Source organism: Gigantopelta aegis, chromosome 4 (genome assembly GCF_016097555.1).
Source record: "Gigantopelta aegis isolate Gae_Host chromosome 4, Gae_host_genome, whole genome shotgun sequence".
Classification (NCBI taxonomy): Eukaryota; Metazoa; Mollusca; class Gastropoda; order Neomphalida; family Peltospiridae; genus Gigantopelta; species Gigantopelta aegis.
In genome coordinates, this window is record NC_054702.1 from 77,807,878 (window position 1) to 77,829,042 (window position 21,165).

The window sequence follows — 21,165 nt, forward strand, 5'->3', positions numbered from 1 at the left end:
ATGTGTGTAAAAAAAAAAAAAAAAAAAAAAAAAAAAAAAAAAGACAATTTTTATAGTGGTACAGTGGCAAATGCAGCTGACGAGGACAGAAATGGTTTTATCTATGTTGTTATATATGTTATCTATGTTGTTAATAGTTTTGAAGCCACAGTATCTGTGTTTGACAAGGACGGCACACATCTACTACAACACGCAACTAAATCAGATGGTTTTCGGAAGCCAGTGAATCTTCCATGTCGAAGGTTTGATGTACTTGGTCAACTCGTCAGGCAACATAAATGTATATAAAATTAGTATTGGCACTTCCACGTAAAATTGGATGTGTGTAAAAAAAAAAAAGTTGTTTGCTTTTGCTTGGTATACTTATAAACATTGGTTTGACTACTGGTTGTTTTTGCTTGTAATGTCCAAGAATATTATCTGATCGTTGTGTATTTTGAAATGGCACTTACAGTTGTAGTATCAACTGTTTAGATATCACTAATCTGTAGTTATTAAAAATTAGGGGGGGGGGGGGGGGGGTTGCAAACAAAGTGGGTTTGTATAAATACAAATGTACATCCTGTTTTTATAAATATTTCCTGGGCTTATAATTTTGTCGTTTAACCTTACTTACCGTGTTTGTATTTACCAACAGTTTTAATTACATAACCATACTTACCGTGTTTATATTTACCAACAGTTCTAATTACATAACCTTACTTACCGTGTTTGTATTTACCAACAGTTCTAATTACATAACCTTACTTACCGTGTTTGTATTTACCAACAGTTTTAATTACATAACCTTACTTACCGTGTTTGTATTTACCAACAGTTCTAATTACATAACCTTACTTACCGTGTTTGTATTTATCAGTTCTAATTACATAACCTTACTTACCGTGTTTGTATTTACCAACAGTTCTAATTACATAACCTTACTTACCGTGTTTGTATTTACCAGTTCTAATTACATAACCTTACTTACCGTGTTTGTATTTACCAACAGTTTTAATTACATAACCTTACTTACCGTGTTTGTATTTACCAACAGTTCTAATTACATAACCTTACTTACCGTGTTTGTATTTACCAACAGTTTTAATTTAAACGGCAGAACTGATCTTTTAACAGCGATAAACGAATTACAGCGTTCATAAGCGATGCATAATATGAAACAATGTTTTCATGTTTTATGTTTTGGTGAAAGTTTCAAATTCAAAACAGCTTTCCTTGTTCATTAAGTAAGTCATTAATGAAAATAATTCTATTGTTAATAAAAGAAATCTTATATATACTTTTAATATCTTTGTATTATCCCAAATATTAAGTCCCTGTATATTTTCTGCGTTTGTAACGTTTGATTTCCTTGAATAGCACCCAGCTATAAAAGGCATCTTTCGAAACAAAATGTATTATATATTCTTCTTTTTTTCGTTACAATAAAAATAATCTCTGTATATAATGAGATCTTTATTTTTAAAACCAGTAGTGAATTCAAATAGTGTAATCCATTTTGTGGTTTGCCGAAAACGTCTGTGTATCCATGTAGATTTTACAAATGAAATAAGGTCCTGTATAATATATCTGGAACTTTTAGGCCACCATATTTGTAATTTTGTATATATATTTGTCGCTTGATTTCTTCGGGTTTATTTTGCTAAATAAATCTGAAAACATTTTATACGGGTTTGTATCATATTTTTCGACGACTTTTACACACCACAGAAAACACCTGAATAGCTCTTGTCAAAAACACCAAGAAATGAAATGAAACCCTCATTGTTGGGAGTTCCTTTAAATGAAAAGCAATGCTCTGTAGAACACATTTCACTTGTAATTCATAAATTTTCCGCTGTGCTTTGATATTCCTCCAAGTCACAGGTGAAAAATTATCGTATGTACGAACTAACGTATAATAAAAAAAGAAGTAAATGAAACAAAAATGTTTCGGAACGGTGAGATAACTGTGGAGGCTACATCTACTAAATACGCTGCATCACTGACCAAAATGAAGGCTATTCCATATTTTGAACTTATGCATGCTTTTTTTATCTCTATGGTGAAACGCTTGCACATTCAATATTTTTTAATCATTTTATATGAAATTACATACTTAACTGCTGTGGTGGCAGTACTCATGACGGGTGCCACCGGTGGAGCAGGATACGTTTGGCTTTCGGGAATGCCTGATGTATATATATATATATATATATATATATATATATATATATATATATATATATATATATATTATATACAATAAAATATATTTTGCAATCAATCTATCAAACTTAAATACACTTTATTCTAACATGTAATAAAAGTCGTAAAAATAAGCATCAAACCAGTTTTGTTGAAAGGAAACGTAAGAACACGAAGCAAGGGAAGTACTTGAAGGCAATTTGCTTTAAACTATACTGTCTAACTGTATGTATACGTTGTACACCTCTGATGTAAGATTGGTCATTTTGTCACAGATCGTATACTTGCAAGACAAAGGCAATTAACACACTATTTATTACTTGGAGAAGAATACAAAAATAAAATGCGCTATGATTGATAAACTGATCTCGGTACGTGTCAATGCCCAAGTTGCCAATCAAAACATAACTTCAACTCGCCATTCATTTCAACATATTTTCGTGCTTGTATCCGATTAAAGTTCAAGCACGCTGTCCTGGGCACAAACCTCAGCTATCTGGGCTGTCTTACCAGGACAGTGGGTTAGTTGTTAGTTGGTTAGTGAGAAAGAAGAGGGTGTAGTGGTCTACACCTAGCCATTGAGCCATTAAGAAATCGCTCTGGGTTGGAGCCGGTACCGGGCTGCGAACTCTGTACCTACCAGCCTGTAGTCCGATGGCTTAACCACGACGCCACCGGGGCCGGTCTGTTGCTCCCAAAGTGTTGACTAGCATTTACAGGCAAAAAACCCATCAGCTTAACTAATGTACCGTATCATTTCATTTCAACCTGTTTTCGTGCTTATATATCCAATTAAGGCTCAGGCACGCTGTTCTGGGTACACACACCTCAGCTATCTGGGCTGTCTTTCCAGGACAGTGGGTTAATTGTTAGTGGTTAGTGAGAGAGAATAGTGTGTAGTGGTTTTACACCTACCCATTGATTCATAAAAACTCTCTCTGGTTGGGACCGGTACTCGGCTGCGACCCTGTACCTACCAATAGTTTAACCACGACACCATCGAGGCCAGTTATATTGCATCCTAACCAGTGCCGGATATATAAGGGGGCAAAGGGGGCAATTGCCCAAGGTCCCCCTGCCATACCCCCCCCCCCGCCGCCCCCCCCCCCCCCCGCCCCCCCCCCCCCCCCCCCCCCCCCCCCCCCCCCCCCCCCCCCCCCCCCCCCCCCCCGCCCCACCCCCCCCCCCCCCCCCCCCCCCCCCCCCCCCCCCCCCCAATTAAGACTATATGTCAAAATTACCAATTGTTTGACACAGTCGGTGATTAATAAAAGCAATGTGCTCCAGTGGTGTCGTTAAACAAAACACTTTAACTGATTGAAATATGAATGTAAAAATCCCACTTGGACACTCTACAATGGTATGTATCGATTTTGAGTGTATTAGGCGGAGCAAGCCGTACGCACGTGTATGTGTATATTGACAAATATATGTGTATTAAGAGGACGTCTATTGCATAACCAAGGAACGTTACGGTTACCCTTGATTTCAGCCTCTTGTTATTAAAGGTAGGGTCAACTCAAACAAGAGCCTTATGAGTTGGAAAGATGCATACCCGGACCACCAACACACTGACACTTTAACAAATGAAAAACGTGTAACTTTAGAGTTAATAAAAAAACATGATTATTCCTGCTAACTGGGGGCAGCCATTTTGTTTCGTTTTTGTGACGTCCGGTGGTATAGCTTGGGGCGAAGTGACGTCAGCTCCGTCCATCTTCTCTATGCACAGTGTAAACAAACGCTCTAATTTACGACAAGACGCTTTGCTTTCTTCAACCTGACTTGTAAAACAACACAAATGACTTGATAGTATAATAAACTATTTAACTAAATATATTTCGGGTTGCATCAATAGAACAAAATGGAGTTATAGTATTTTTCTTTTCTTTTTTTAAAGAAAAAAAAGAAGCATATTATTAGGCCTATTGGTAGGGTACGTTCGAACAAAAACGATCACTCACGATACCCAAGTAATACTTTTCTTTTCTTTGAGACGACGTAATTGGTCAGTTTTGTTATTTTAGATGGGAAAGCCTACTTAATTAAGGGTTTTACAGAATGAATAAAATTATATATATTATATAATTATATAACAGTGTAAAATGTCATAGCATTTGGCAGTCATACTGGTAAAAACATATCCATATCGCTGCTAGCTGAACAACATTATAAAGGTTTACAACATTGACATAATAGTTCCTTAAGGATATTTGTTGTAGAAGCCGAGAAAATCAAATGTGAATTGTTGATTTTTGCAACTAGGTCACACACACACACACACACACACACACACACACACACACACACACACACACACACAATGTTAGAAAATATGCTGTCACCTATTGTTTCTGCCACGATTCAACTCTACACCAGGGCTACGAATGTTCAAGAGACATCCCCCAAGCTGCCTAAAGTGACCAACCAACTGTGTAGTGGGTGTTATGTTCAACAATGTTTTTTCTGGTCTTGGCTCCCGGACTACATACTAGTATTGAAGAGACTGTCCTGAGTTAGCTGTCAGTATACCGTGTTTCCAGCTAGTAGAGCCTTGTTAACCATTCAGATTACATATTAAATACATTGTCCTTATTTATAATATATCAGTGTCTGTATATTCAGTGTATTCTTCTAATATTTGTAGTAACCCGAAATGGATAGTATCTTCCTATAATTTCATACATACGAAAAACATATATGTAGGCCCTATATTAGAAAATAAAATGTGTGAACAACTACAAACATTAGGACGACAAAAGACGCATGAATATATTTTAAAACAAATAAAATTCGGTTTGTGCAATGTGTGTGCGCTGATATTGTAAAGAAGGTTATGTATTTATTATGGAAATTTAGTCGTTAAAGGGGCTCTGTTAGTGGAAAAACAAGGGCAGCAAGCCTTGGACAGTATATTTAAATCTATATGGGATGTATTATTTAATACTGCATACAGCAATTAATAGAAATAAAAATGGAACATCGTGGTCATTTGAAAGCAAGATTTGCGATAACACATACTCGATTCCCCATATATACTATTTTAAATAATACAAAATACAAACAGCTAATAGTAAAAGCAATTTTAATATACTAGACGTGTTATTTCGCAACCAATATATATTGTCAACTGCCTAGTAGTATGCTAATTCACGACTCGACATTTGTTTAAACACACATAAACACACACACACACACACACACACACACACACACACACACACACACACACACACACGAAAAAAGTATTCTCTGTCTTATATATATGTAATGAAACATAATTCACGATCCCCGTTATTTTTCATGAATCTACACTTCTGAGTGCATTCTTCAACTTAATCCATTATTCATTAAAACAAATTACGTGATTGCTAAATTAACTTCTATTTTATCTTTTTTAATGAAAATATTGGTTGAAATGGCACAGAATATTTTCAAAACTGATAACCCAAAACCGATAGGATCCTTTCAGACCTAAACTGAAAAGATTCGGTCAGGAATTCCCCAACAGTGGATGGCTGGTATCAAGTGTGTGCACGTGCTAAACGTGTAATCTCTGATTTCCGATTTAGTTTCGAACAATCTTCGCTGTGTTCCGCCAGAATATATCACTATCACTAGTATCAGAGTTACAAGGTTCAAATTACATATCTATTTGATGATGCATGTTTGGCCTCGTGGGTCTAAGCGTTGGCTTAAAGCGTTGAATATGTTGAACATTTGTGCAGAATATAATTAAACATACACGTCCGGAGAGTATTCTATGGTTGTCCGTGTCCCGTGTCCCCTCTCCCTACATGCGGCACCTCCTTTGAAAGGATCCGAAGCACCGACTCTCTGTGCTCTACTCGACTGAGCCAAATGGAAAATTCCCAGTAGCTACTGCCAACAGCCGATTGTGACAAGGAAGGAAATATTTTTATTTAACGACGCACTCAACACATTTTATTTACGGTTATATGGCGTCAAACATATGGTTAAGGACCACACAGATATTGAGAGAGGAAACCCGCTGTCGCCATGGGCTACTCTTTTCGATTAGCAGCAAGAGATCTTTTATATGCACCATCCCACAGACAGGGTAGTAAATACCACGGCCTTTGATATACCAGTCGTGGTGCACTGGCTGGAACGAGAAATAGCCCAATGGGCTCACTGACGGGAGTCGATCCCAAAACGACCGCGCATCAAGCGAGCGCTTTACCACTGGGCTACGTCTCGCCCCTGATTTCGACAAGATAACATTAAAGAGACAGTCCTGAGTTTGCTGCAATGTTTAAGATGTTATTGACCAACAGACTTTTTAACGATTGTAATAAAATATCAATTTTTTTTTTTCTACATAAAATATTAGTGGCTGTATATTAAACAAGTTTCTGATCGTTCTAATATTTGTACTGGGTTAAATTTAATTTTATTTCCTAAAATAAACTTTGGGCTTGTTACAAATATTAAGACGACCCGAACACATTGATATACATACATACACTGATATTCTGAACAAGAAAATATATTTGATATGTAAGTTTAATCGTAGAAATATTTTATTAGTCGGAAACATCTTACAATGCAGCAAACTCAGGAATGTCCCTTTAAGACGGGCGGGACGTAGTTCAGTGGCAAAGCGCTTTTTTAATGTGCGGTCGGTCTAGGATCGTTCCCCGTCGGTGGGCACATTGGTCTATTTCTCGTTCCAGCCAGTGAACCACGACTGGGACATCAAAGGTCGTTATATGTTCTATCCTGTCTATGGAATAGCGCATATAACAGATCTCTTGCTACTAATGGAAAAATGTAACGGGTTTCCTCCTATATGTCAAAAATTACTAAATGGTTGACATCCAATAGTCGATGATTAATAAATCAATGTGCTCTAGTGGTGTAGTTGAACAAAAAAAGAGAAGAAACTTTAGATGACATTAAGATTTCATCGGTTGCTATATGCAATCATGCGGCTATTTTTGTACAAGGCATTTGAATCGCCTTAAATGTTTAATCAAAAATATTATATACAAGGCTAATACTGATTAGTCGATAGGTGCACGCTGGGTTTCTAGCAACAGCAACGTGTATGTTCGTTACCACAACGAAAGAATATATCAATACATGTATGTTGTAATAGTTACACTATGTAAATGGGTTTTGAGCCACGCGTCTCTAAATAAATATGATAAAATAAAAAGTTTTCTTTACCGGTATAACGACACCACTAGAGCACAATGATTTACTAATCATCGGCTATTGGATGTCAAACGTTTGGTAATTTGGATATCTAGTCTTAGAGAGGAAACCCGCTGGCAAATAATTTTTTATATGCACCACCCCACAGACAGAATAGCACATACCACGGCCTTGCACTGGCTGGAACGTAAAGTAGCCCAAATGGGTCCATCGACCGCGCATTAGGCGAGCACTTTAGCACTGGCCATGGGCTACGTACACACACTCACCCACCCACCCCCACCCCCTCCCACACCCCCGCGTCTCTAGGGCACTTAGCATTAGTGCACAAAAGGCAAAATATACGATTATCCAGAGCCAATAACACCCACCCCCTCCCCACTTGTTGGTCTTATTTGTAACTATAATGCAATTAATTTGCTCTTTGTCAGAGCTGAAAAGTACGCGAGTCCAGTTTTGTCAAAATTTTCGCAGTGTTACTCAGAACACGGCAGAATGCGACTTGGAGTTGCAGATCAACTAAATGTTTTGCTTCAGTCAATATTTGAAAACAGTGAGAAAATTTACTTTTAATCAAGATTCTTTATAGTATTGTAAAAACCTGGGCCAAATTGTTTAAAGGGACACACCCTAGTTACGGCGTTGTTTTTCGCTATTAAACCCCATTTTTCACAAATAAAATTGCACTTTACTTACATTTTATTATTTAGAATACACATTTCCATTCACCTGAAGTGCTTTTTGGTAATCCTGATGTTTGTAAAACCACGAAATGCATTTTTTTGCATTTTTTCACAAGATGTTCTGTCGAGAAAAAACCCGTTAAGCAAGCGAGGTCCAATCTATTTTTAGACGGGATATTTCGATTTCAATGTCACAGACGTTGGTATATCACGTGACCGTTATCATTTTGGTTCGGTTTGTTTTCTCGTGCACAGTTCGCGCAATCAACATCCGATTTGTTGTTGTTCATTTGTGAGATTTTTCTTCACAGTTCTTGAACATTTTCAGTAACAATAAAGTTCAGACAAGTAAGTGTCTCAATACAAAACGTTACAAACCCTTAAAACAAATAATTTTGCTAAGTCTTACGATATCTGGAGAGGGGATACAACCAGGACAGAACAGTTGGAACATGTCCAGGAGAGGTGAAACAAACGCACCCCAAGTCTGTGAAATTTGTCGTGACGTAGGCATTGTTGTGCTTCGAGCGACATCTACCGGTGACATCAGAATACTAACTTTCAAAATTATTTCAAGCAATTGGGATTTATCGATATAAAACCTGCTTTTTCACTCCATTTGATAAAAACGTGATCTAAGTGTGTTACAGGTTTGTAGATTAACCAAATTATAATTTATTTTCGCTGGATGGAACTAGGGTGTGCGGCTTTAAAGCATGGATAAGCTAACCTTAGGTTAGCGTGGTATTTGTCATTTAAATATATTTAAATAAAAAACAATTTAAAATTACGAATAGATACTTTATGCTGTTCTAATTCAAGTTTCAACATATCTTTTCAATTGTTCTTTGATATCAGGTTTTGATAATATCTCTTAACGACTGGTTACGCAAACTAACATTTAAACAACTGGCTCCAGGTTTTTGTTTTGTACGTAATGATTATAAAATGATGTGGGTGCTTATAATGAATGAATGAATGAATGAATGAATGAATGAATGAATAAATGAATGGGTGTCGTTAAACATTCATTCATTCATTCATTCATTATACTAAATGACACAATGCGAACCACTGACTTCATCCGAGTACAAACTTGCATAAAGTCTTTATAATGTTTTGATGTAGTACTGCTCATCCTATTGCCCACGAAATTCTACACGGAAGTACTAACATTAATTCTATAAACATTAACGTTCCCGTGGGTGTTAACCAAGTACATTAAACCTTCATCGTCAAATGCAAGATTTACGGGTTTAAACAAACCGTCTCTTTTCGTGGAGTGTTCGTGTAAAAGACTCCCGTTTTGGTCGAACACAAACACGGCGGCTTGAAGATTGTCAACAGCAAAGATAAGACCCGCTTGGTTTATGTGAGCTGCGACTGCTTTCCACGAGGATGCTATTTGGCAATAGGTTACGGTCTTACCATCAGTGTTACGAACGCGGACGGAATCATCTCCCCACTCACATGTGACAAAATGGCCATTTCGACCAACGCTTAGATTTGCCAAGGGATGAAAGTGTAGCATCACAAATCGTTTTAGCAGTGTTCCGTCTGTGGTGTATATTCGAAAATGATCATGAGGCAGGTTCCCCACAATAAAACCTTCATTCTGGTAGTTCGCAAGGGCAAACGTGAAGCGCAGTTCGTGATAGGTGGGCCACTTCGCAGCCAGTACAACCTTGGTTATCATCTTACCATTGTCGTCAAACAGATATAAGTAATTTTCATTCACGGCGCCTATGACGTTGTTACAGACAGCAACAGCAAATGGTGAAAAACTATCTTCGTATTTAGGTGCCACACATTCCTTTAAAGCCCCCAGTTTAGAGATGCATTTAATTTTGCCATTTGCACTATCGGAAAGATAAATAACATTGTTGTGTATTGTCATGCCTCTTACCATTGGATGCTCCTCATCATCTTCATACTCGGTGTCAAAACTCTGCAAAAGGTTAAATGAGACACATAAACTCCCAACACTCTCTTTAGATTTGAACTGACAACTGACAGCTTCGTTTCCCAGTAACCATTCTACGTCATGTACACCAGGGGCTTTTTCTCTATCAGTATCGGGCAATTCCTCTCCACCAGATGCTTCTACTTCAGGAGTAGATAATGCTTCCACGTCAGGAGATAATAATGCTTCCACTTCAGGAGATGATAATGCTTCCACTTCAGGAGATGATAATGCTTCCATTTCAGGAGATGATAATTCTTCCACTTCAGGAGATGATAATGCTTCCACTTCAGGAGTAGATAATGCTTCCACTTCAGGAGATGATAACGATTCCACTTGCTGGAGACGCTTGGTGATTGTCTCCGCCAGAGAAAGCATCTCTTCGTCTTGTCCTTGTTCTATCAATTTCTCACAAAATTGCAGGCAATCTTTTGCTATGATTATTTTCACATTCGTATTTTCCACCTGCGTTTCTTGCTGTTCTATTTTGTATTTCATTATACTGTTCACCATAGCCAATGCCTTTTCTTTGTGATGTTCTATTTCTGCTCGAATTCCTGCTATCTGTTCTTCGGTGCTAACAATGGCTTCAGCCTTATGTTTTTTAACACATGCTATAATTTCGCATGCCATTTTCGTTTCACTTTCAAGCTTCTGCAATTTTTCCTTTACATTTTTAATGTGGCTGGTAAGACGACTCTTCTGACTTGAAACCGCATCGGTGACTTGTACACATCTATGATCCCGATGTACAAGTAAAATACAAACCTGACATATTGGTGCTTGACATTTCTCACAGAAATACTCAAGTTGTCTGCCCTTGTGTTTTGAGCAGGTTAACCTGTGGATGTTTCTCAGTTCTTTGTCATATGATCCTCTCCTGATGTCTTGCAAGAGAACCTTCTTGTGATTCCAAGTCGCTGAAGAGGCATTGTGTCCATCAGAACAACTTGGACATAAGTAATCTCCACAATCCAGACAGCGACTTTTGGCAGGCGAAGTCTTTCCACGGAGTGTACATGTCGTACATTTCACGTCTTTGTTTGTCTTCACTTTCAGAACCTCAATGAGACTGTTGATTAAGAAATTAGGTTTTAGATCAGAAACAGTTTTCCGTGGAAGTGTGACAAAATCTCTACATTCTGGACACAATATTGAACCTGGTTCATCAGATGTCTCGAACAGTTTTTCTATGCACAGTGAGCAATACGTGTGGACACAAGGCAGGATTTTCGGCTGTTCATAAATATTAAAACAGATTTTACACTTGAGGAAATCATCAGGTATTGTTGTCGTTAAAAGTATTTCGTCTGTTGATGCCATATTGACTCTTCATATTCTTTATTACGTAGCGCTGAAAGGAAAGGAAAGTTTAAAATCTATTTTATGAAACTAGATCAACCTTTTTTAATATCATTATGAAAGACCGTGTTCTGCAACGTTCAATATTACAGCCATGGTTCAGGGGCAAAGCTATTTGGTTTAAAAGTTGAGGTCGGGTGTAACACAGAGGGTCATATACTATATAAAATCTGCTAGCGTTTGGGCTGGGAAAAAAAGCACACACAAAACCAAAAAACCTACTCCCCCAAAAAAACAAAACAAAAAACAAACAAACAAACAAAAAACAAACAAAACAAACAAACAAAAAACAAACATAACAACAACAAAAAACCAACAAAACAAAACACACACCACAAAAACAAGCAAACACTAATACACACGCAGAGACACGCACATACACAGAGAGAGAGAGAGAGAGAGAGAGAGAGAGAGAGAGAGAGAGAGAGAGAGACACAGAGAGAGAGAGAGACACACACATACACAGAGAGACGCACACAGAGAGAGAGAGAGAGAGAGAGAGAGAGAGAGAGAGAGAGAGAGAGTCGCACATACACACAGGCACACATACACACACAGACACACACGCACAGACACATACACACACACACACACAAAAAACATACAAAACAAACAAAATAATAATTTTTTAAACAAACACACACACATACACACACGCATACACACACCAATAATGCACATTGAGTTAAAATTAGGGAACTGTGTAGGGTTCCATCGCACTGTCCAGGGGCATATCTAGACTTTCGAAATGTGTAGTCAGTTCCGCGTGTAAGAAACGAATTGTTTTGAGAGATGGTGCGAAAAAAACCCACCTCCAAAATGCTCACAATCATATTTCTTAAAAAGCTTTCTTCTCTATTCTAAAAACAAAGATTCATATTGCAAATTACAGCAATTTGTGGGGTTTTTTTGTTTTTTTCACAAATATTTGTCTTGCTGATTCTCCTTATTGTCGTCCACCAATGGCAAAAATGTGATTGCATATTTTGAAGAAAAAAAAATTTCGGTTACGAAATTATGGGTTTTTTTACCGATCCAATTGATACACTAGTTTAAACGAATGAAACTAATTATTTGTTTTATAATTATTTAAAAAATCATTTCAAGAGAACAAAATACTTTTAAAGTGTAAAACAATATATTCAAAGATGATACTGGCCCATTAAATTTAATTCACAGGAGATGGCCGAAGTCGACGATTAAAGCTATATCTCCTGTATATTTTTACTATTTAAGTTAAAGTTTGTTTTGTTTAACGACACCACTAGATCACATTGATTAATTAATCATCGGCTAATGGATGTCAAACATTTATTAATTCTGACACGTAGTCATCAGAGGAAGCCCGCTACATTTTTCCTAATGCAGCAAGGGATCTTTTATATGCTTTCCCACAGACAAGAAAGCACAAACCACGGCATTTGACCAGTTGTTGTGCACTGGTTAGAACGAGAAAAAACAAATCAGTTGAATGGATCCACCGAAGTGGTTCGATCCTGCGACGCATGCACCTCAAGACTGAAACATTATAAACTGGGGGGTTATACCTTACGTATAAACAAAAAACCCATTATATACTAATTTTGAGTACAATCACGTGTTCGCACACTGAAACTCAGGCGAGCGCTCTTCCACTGAGCTACGTCCAAGCACTAATTACTAGGATCACACAGAAATACATATCGTATAATAGAGAAATTGATAACCTACTAAATTTTCATTAAACAGTGCACGATGGTGACTATATAATGATTGTCATACCTGTCCTAACAGTGTACTACTGTCCTGGTTTGCCACTGTCGCTGTGACACCATTTATAACCCAATTCCGGCGTGCTGGCAACCGGACGACGAAAAGATCAAATCAATATATATACTGAACAAAATAAGAAACTTCCGCTAACTTTGCTTGAACATAACTTGATGAAAACAAACCGGGGAAATAATTGTTATATATGCATTTAAAGTGTTCCATGATGCATCGTTTGGTGCAAAAATCATGGCCATAGGTTAACAGAAATTGGGAGAAATTTTGACCAAGTGTGGTAGGGGTTAAAAAACAACAACACCCACTTAATAACGGGTATGACCACCTCTTGAATTAACCACTGCAGTGCATTGCAGGTGCATAGAATTGACTAAAGTGTTGATTTCTGCCTGTGGAATATTTTCCCATTCCTGAATGAGCGCTTGACGAAGTTCGTTGGTTGGGACGACGCCTCAATCGTCTGTCCAGACTATCCCAGACATGCTCTATGATCAGGACTTTTAGCGGGCCAGTCATCAATGAAATCAATGTTATTTGTCCTAAAAAAAATTACAGTGTCTCTAGCTGTATGAGAGGTGGCATTATCATGCTGAAAAATCGAGATGTTGGCGTTGTTATGGAACAGAGGAATGACGTGATGAGCGAGAATGTCATCGCGGTAACGTTGAGCATTTAAATTGCCATCAATGACGACTAGTGGTGAACGAGAACCATGGGCAATGGCTGTCCAGACCATCACAGAACCCCCACCCCCGAAACGATCTCGTTCAAGAACACAACAGTCAGCATAGCGTTCATTTCTTCTACGGTAGACGCGCAACCTACCATCACCACGTTGTAAAGAAAATCTGGATTCGTCCGAAAAAAGAATGGTATTCCAGCGTCGCCGTATCCAACTAGTGTTTACACGTGCCCAATTAAGACCATTTAGACGATGACGTTGCGTTAAAACGCATCCGACGTAAGGACGTCGTGCATGTAAACCGTTCTCCCGCAGACGATTACGAACAGTTTGCCCACTGATTTGGTTATTATGGAGCCCAGGTGTGTTAGCAGCAGTAGCAGTGGCAGTTTGGAATCGATTGCGCAAATGCGTGTTCATGATATAGCGGTCTTGACCACGCGTTGTAACACGCGGACGTCCACGACGTGGCAAGTCGTTGGTGCTTCCTGTCGTTCGAAATCTTCGCGTAAGATTTCGTATCGCTCGACTAGAACTCCCAACATGCCTTGCAACGTCTTCTGTCGACATGCCAGCATCAAGCATGCCAATCGCCCGTTTGCGTAAATTATTGGGTATTCTTGGCATACTAATAATTCTATAATGTAAAAAACGTTACTATGTTTACAAATTTTGAAGCGTTTTCGTTCACTTGACAACAATGTCAGTAAGACAAGTAAAACAAATTGACCGAATACTACACGGGACATGTCGAACCATGCATGCACGTGCAAATTGAATTTCACGTTGTCGACGATTAACAGTGCAAAAATAATCGATAAAATTCATGAATCCTGATAATACAGCTCAAGGCTAATACTACCTATATAATTTTATTACACAATGAATTCTTTAACACAACAAATACTATATGTACAAATCGGAAGTTGGTTTTTTTTTGTTCAGTATATAACGCGGTAAAGAGCTTCAGCTCTGTAACGCATGCGTGTTTAGAAAAAAATCCATTACAAATACGGGTAACCCACATGAATACAGATTTAACTGAATGCATATATTGAATGATTCTAAAGGCAGAGATGAAAAAGACTTTTATGCAGATATCAACTATCTTTAAAAAGAAGGAAAAAACCCACTAGCTGTTATGACTGGCTTACTTTGTGATTCTGTCTTCGTGAAAATACAATGTAGGCTACACAGTCCTAACAATAGACAAAGTGCTATACAACTGTACTGTAAAGTAATAAAATCAATAAGAGGTCACTGTTTTTTCATTGACTAGCAAAATGCCTCGACACACCTACTTTAACACGGAGAGAGAAAGAAAAAGAAAGAAATGTTTTATTTAACGAAGCACTCAACACATTTTATTTACGGTTATATGGCGTCAGACATATGGTTAAGGACCACACAGATTTTGAGAGGAAACCTGCTGTCGCCACTACATGGGCTACTCTTTCCGATTAGCAGCAAGGGATCTTTTATTTACACTTCCCACAGGCAGGATAGCACAACCCATGGCCTTTGTTGAACCAGTTATGGATCACTGGTCGGTGCAAGTGGTTTACACCTACCCATTGAGCCTTGCAGAGCACTCACTCAGGGTTTGGAATCAGTATCTGGATTAAAAATCCCATGCCTTGACTGGGATCCGAACCCAGTACCTACCAGCCTGTAGACCGATGGCCTAACCTCGACGCCATCAAGGCCGGTGACAGAAAGAGAGTCCCACTTTTAACACACATACTGATAGAAAGTGAGAGAAACAGAGTCCCACATTTTTTTTTTAAAGTTGAATATCGTGGAAAGTGTGCAATGCAAAACAGTTAACATTTTCACAAAACCAGTTTATCATCGTGTGTGTTAATGGCAGAAGTTTCATTTAGATACATGGCTTACTTTTAAAATGGTGCATGATACAAAATGTGATGTAAAAATATACTACATTAATAAAAACCACACTCAACATATACATAGAATACATACTAAAAACAAGTGAATCGGCCCAACTAGTTTCCTTTCTTACATCCCATAGTATTCTGTTTTAGGATGAAATAAACTTTTTTAACTCTTTAAGAGTATAATTCCCCCCCAAAAATGTCACAATTTTGTTTTAAAGCCGTCCCATTAAAAGTGAAATTGTCCATACGACCCAGAAGGTTGCAATTTGGGAAACATACATGTAAAAATAAAATTCCGAAGAAGTATAAAAAAGAAAAGAAAAAAAGAAAGAAATGAAAAAAGAAAGAGATTATGGACTGTGTGAAATGAAAGTAGTGTAGCAATCAACCATTGTTTGTAGTATCTATAGTAAATGTTGAGTATGATCTACATGGGATATTACGTCTTTGTATCACAGGCCATTTTAAAAGTAAAAGTCTATTTTGTTTATTGTCACATTTCTAGAGCACATTGGTTTATTATTAATCATCGGGTGTTGGATGACAAACACCCGGTAATTGTTGACATATAGTCTTAGGAAACCTGCTACATTTTTCTATTATTAGCAAGGAATCGTTTACATGCACCATCCCACAGACAGGATAACACATACCACAGCCTTTGATATTTTAAAAAGTAAGCCATGTATCAAAATGAATGTGTACACAATATAATAAACTGATTTTGTGCCAAATTTTAATGCTCTGCATAGCATACTTTTTCTGCTATTCAACTTCAAAACATGAGACATATTTTTTTAATCACCCGATATCTTGGTAACAAATATAATTTTTACTTTAGATGGTGAACCTTAACATCAGATCTTAATTTTTATTTTAGTAAGGTCCACTTATATACACTTTCCCACAAACAGAACAGCACATACCACAACCTTTGAATGATATACCAGTCGTGGGGCACTGGTTGGGATGGGGAAACCTCAATGAGTTTGCCAACCAGTGCCCCACAAGTAATGCATGTCAAAGATGATTTTCAGCAGTAACACAGAATGTAAACACACACACACACACACACCACAAAACACACAAATCAACAATAGTAAAATAAATACAATTTATTTAAAATAATAAAGCCTATTTATTAAAATGGCATCAACAGTTACATATAAACCATAAACTATAAGTTACCAGTAATAATATACTATAAAATATACTTAACTTATACACATGCTTTGAAAACTAAATATTTAGCTACTTTTGACATAGGTACATTTCCATCCCAATATGATGGAGGAATTAGAAAAATAAAAAGAAGTCTGTAACTGATACAAGTTAAAATATGAAGTCACAACATAAAACATCTAGTGACAGATACATCAAAATTCAACACCATGCATAAGAAATACCTGTACATCAACATTCACAAAACCAAGACTAAACCTGTGTCCACATGGGCGGTTTTATCTTAACCTGGGTTAAATCTATATGGAAGGAAGGAAATGCTTTATTTAACGATGCACTCAACACATTTTATTTACAGTTATATGACGTCAGACATATGGTTGAGGACCACACAGATATTGAGAGAGGAAACCCACTGTCGCCACTTCATGGGATACTCTTTTTTGATTAGCAGCAAGGGATCTTTTATATGCACTATCCCACAGACAGAGCAGTACATACCACAACCTTTGATATACCAGTCGTGGTGCACTGGCTGGGACGAGAAATAGCCCACTGACGGGGATTGATCCCAGACTGACCACGCTACGTCCCACCCAAAAATCTATATGGAGTCTTCACGATGTATAACAAAAATAACACGTGTCTCTGGCCTATGATTTATAACTGCTTGATGAGGTATTGCCTTCGAAATGGAAGAAAACAATATCAAACTTACTGTTTACATTCATATGTGGTCCTCGCAGATTCACCTCCCTTATCACCTGTATTTTTCCTTCAGTTTAGCATTTAGATTTTTATTTTTTACAAGTTTCAACATGTTATTACAATATATGTAAACAACAATCTGTCCTCTGAAGCCAGGCATGTGTGCAGGGATTTTAGTGGAGGGGGTCTAGACTGTTGAGAGCGAAGTTTGGGGGGGGGGGGGGGGGGGTAGAGGTTGAGTCATGCTCTCCCAGATAATATATTGGGAAAAAACCCTGAACTCACCCCATCCCTACACCTATGCCCAGAGTTAAGACACTATGATTTAACCTGGTTTATCCGTCTACATGGGAATGTAAAAAAAACCTGAACTCGCCCCATCCCTACACCTACACCCAGAGTTAAGACACCATGATTTAACCTGGCTTATCCATCTACATGGGAATGTATAAGAGTAGTTATAATTAACACAGGAGAACGTTTGTTTTGTTTAATGACACCACTAGAGCACATTGATTTATTATTCATCAGCTATTGGATGTCAAACATTTGGTAATTTTGACAGTCTTACATTACATTTTTCCATTAGTAGCATGGGTTTTTTTTTTATATGCACCATCCCACAGATAGGATAGCATATACCAGAGCCTTTGATATACCACTCGTTGTGAACTGGCTGGAAGGAGAAACAGCCCAATGGGTCCACCCACGGGAATCGATCCTACACTGACCTCACATCCTGCGAGCACTTTACCGCTGGGCTACATCCCTCCCCTACCCCGGAATAAAGCAGCCTGACACTGGTACAATTGCAGAGTTAAAATAACTCATTAGATTAACTTAGCTCTGTATTTTTCACTATATAAATGCTTAACACAGGTTAAAAAAAAAAAAACTTGTGTAGACAAGTCTTAAAGGGACATTCCCGAGTTTGCTGCAATGTTTTAAGATGTTATCGACTAATAAAATATTTCTACAATTAAACTTACATAGTAAATATATTTTTTTGTTTCTGATCGTTCTAATATTTGTACTAGGTTAATTTTCATTTTATTTCCTAAAAAATATTTTTTCGTACGTATGAAATTATTTGAAGACAAAATCTAGTTTGGGCTTCTTACAAATATTAAGACGACCAGAAACACATTGAATATACAGATGCTGATATTCTAAACTAGAAAATAGATTTAATATGTAAGTTTAATCGTAGAAATATTTTATTAGTCGGAAACATCTTACAATACAGCAAACTCAGGAATGTCCCTTTAATGTGCCTGAACAAATATTAAGTATGTACAATTAAAGTATAAACATCCCAAAATAATATGAAAGTTAATAACAAAATAATTACAATCAAATTAAAACAAGAGAAAAGTCAAGTTTGTAAGTTAAATTCACAATAGAACAACAAATTCTGGCAAGACATTTTACGTTACCTGTAACTGCATAAACATTTTTCCATCATGACCTCAAAAGCTAATACAATAAGCTCTATATATTAAATAATGCATAGCCAAAGGTAGGAAAGTTGAAAAGAAAAACAAAACCCAAAATTAAAAAACATACTTATGACATTATTTATGAAATTTCAATGTATTTTGGGGGCAGTGAGCTGTAGCAACACATGTATTAACCTACATTATATTTTTATATGAAGATATGTTTCAGACAAACAAACCATGTATGCTTAAAAGGACAAATTTTAGGCAACATGAGCCGTCGAATTTTAGATCATCTTGCAATGGTAATTTAGTACAAATAATAACAAAATAAATACCAGATAAGGATAAAAATGATGACGCAGATAAATTTTGCAACAGATTTTTGCGGTGGCACTGCTGATTTCTGATGCAAATATTGAGGGCTGCAACATTAATAAACTAATTACTATAATAAAAACAAATCTCAAGTCACTTGATAATATCTCTAATATATACAAAATAACATTTACAATATTTTTTTTTAATTTTTTTTTTTTATCCCAGTGTCCCCTTTCCTTTCTCTCCCTTGAATTCCATATCATTTCTTCCCGATCTGGCAACTTCTCCTATCTTTCAACTTCTTTCGCTGTCCACCTCCACATCCCAGTCCTTCTCTCTCCAACCGCGACAGGTGCTTGTCTCTTGTGGCTATCTGTGCCACACACCTGTTCTCCCCCCCCGCCCCCCCCCATCAGCTTTTAGTTGTGGGCTTAGTCTGACCACTTCGGGGAGTGCTCAGTAGTTACTTCTGGCATTGTTAAGAGGCACTTGTAACCACCTACTATACACCCCTGTTACCAGCGGTCGTTAGTTAGTGCCGTGGGTCAAACCAGCTTTATTAGCGGCAGAGGACGAGGATGCCAGGTAGGTGCAGGGATATACACAGAGACTGCACCCATGGAGGAAGTTGAGACAGGTAGGCGATGGTGTGGACAGCTAAGAAGACAGAGTCGGTGGAAACTGACAGAAAGGGTCAAAACAGATTGAAATCGTGGGAGAAATTGGAAAGGTTTTTTTTTATATTAAGATAATGAGAATGATAGGCAGAGGGTGATAGATGAGAAAGATGAATGAATGTGTGAGTCAGCTTTGACGGGATTTGAACCACTGTCGTCAGCTTGATTGTCCAGCAGCTTATCCACTAGACCACGGAGCTCACTTACATTTACAATACTGGTGACGTAAAACTGAAACTTAGTACATTCGGTTTTTTAAATGTAGCATGGATGTTAAATATTTACATAATATATACGGTAGAATTAATCATCGATGGGGTAAACAATCATTCTGTTTGTATAAAGTATAAGGTAAAACCATCAAAATGCTTCAGACTGAAATAATGAAAAGCATGAAAAATAATCTTATATTTGTAGCAACAGTAAACCTTTAAGGATATGACTTGTCACCCCATATATTGGTAAAAAAAAGTAAGAATAAAATAAGAAACAAATGTTTTAATCGATTACGATCCCTCGATGCCTTTTCGGGCCTTCTGAATTGTTCTGTCAAATAGAAATTTACTTAAAGGTAGGGTCAACTCAAACAAGAGCCTTATGTGTTGGAAAGATGCATACCCGGACCATACTGACACTTTAACAAATGAAAAACGCGTAGTAATTTTAGAGTTAATAAAAAAACATGAATATTCCTGCTAACTGGGGGCAGCCATTTTGTTTTGTTTTTGTGACTTCCAGTGGTCTTGGGGCGAATAGACATCAGCTCCGTTCATCTCCTCTATGCACAGTGTAAACAAACGCTCTAATTTATGATGTGCCGCTTCGCTTTCATCAACCTGACTTGCAAAACAACATAAATGACTTGATAGTATAATAAACTATTTAACTAAATATATTTCAATTTGCATCAATAGAACAAAATGGAGTTATAGATTTTTTCTCTTTAAAAAAATCCAAAGAAAAAATGTTTATTATTAAGCCTATTGGTAGGGTACGTTTGAGCAAAAACAACCACTCACAATACCCAAGTGATACTTTTCTTTTCTTTGGGACGACGTAATTGGTCAGTTTTGTGATTTTAGATGGGAAAGTCTACTTAATCAAGGGTTTTACAG

The 21,165-nt window shown here is 37.3% G+C and overlaps 1 protein-coding gene across 1 annotated transcript; it reads right to left on the minus strand.

The window, feature by feature from the left end:
* Positions 1 to 8,654: 8,654 nt before the first annotated feature.
* LOC121372289 (E3 ubiquitin-protein ligase TRIM56-like) lies at positions 8,655 to 13,212 on the minus strand. The gene is made up of 2 exons (XM_041498581.1): positions 13,138 to 13,212; positions 8,655 to 11,368 (listed from the first exon to the last, which is right to left on the minus strand). Exon 2 carries the CDS (start codon positions 11,335 to 11,337, stop codon positions 9,208 to 9,210), a length of 2,130 nt encoding a protein of 709 aa, XP_041354515.1. The 5' UTR covers positions 11,338 to 11,368; positions 13,138 to 13,212; the 3' UTR covers positions 8,655 to 9,207.
* Between the last annotated feature and the right edge of the window lie 7,953 nt (positions 13,213 to 21,165).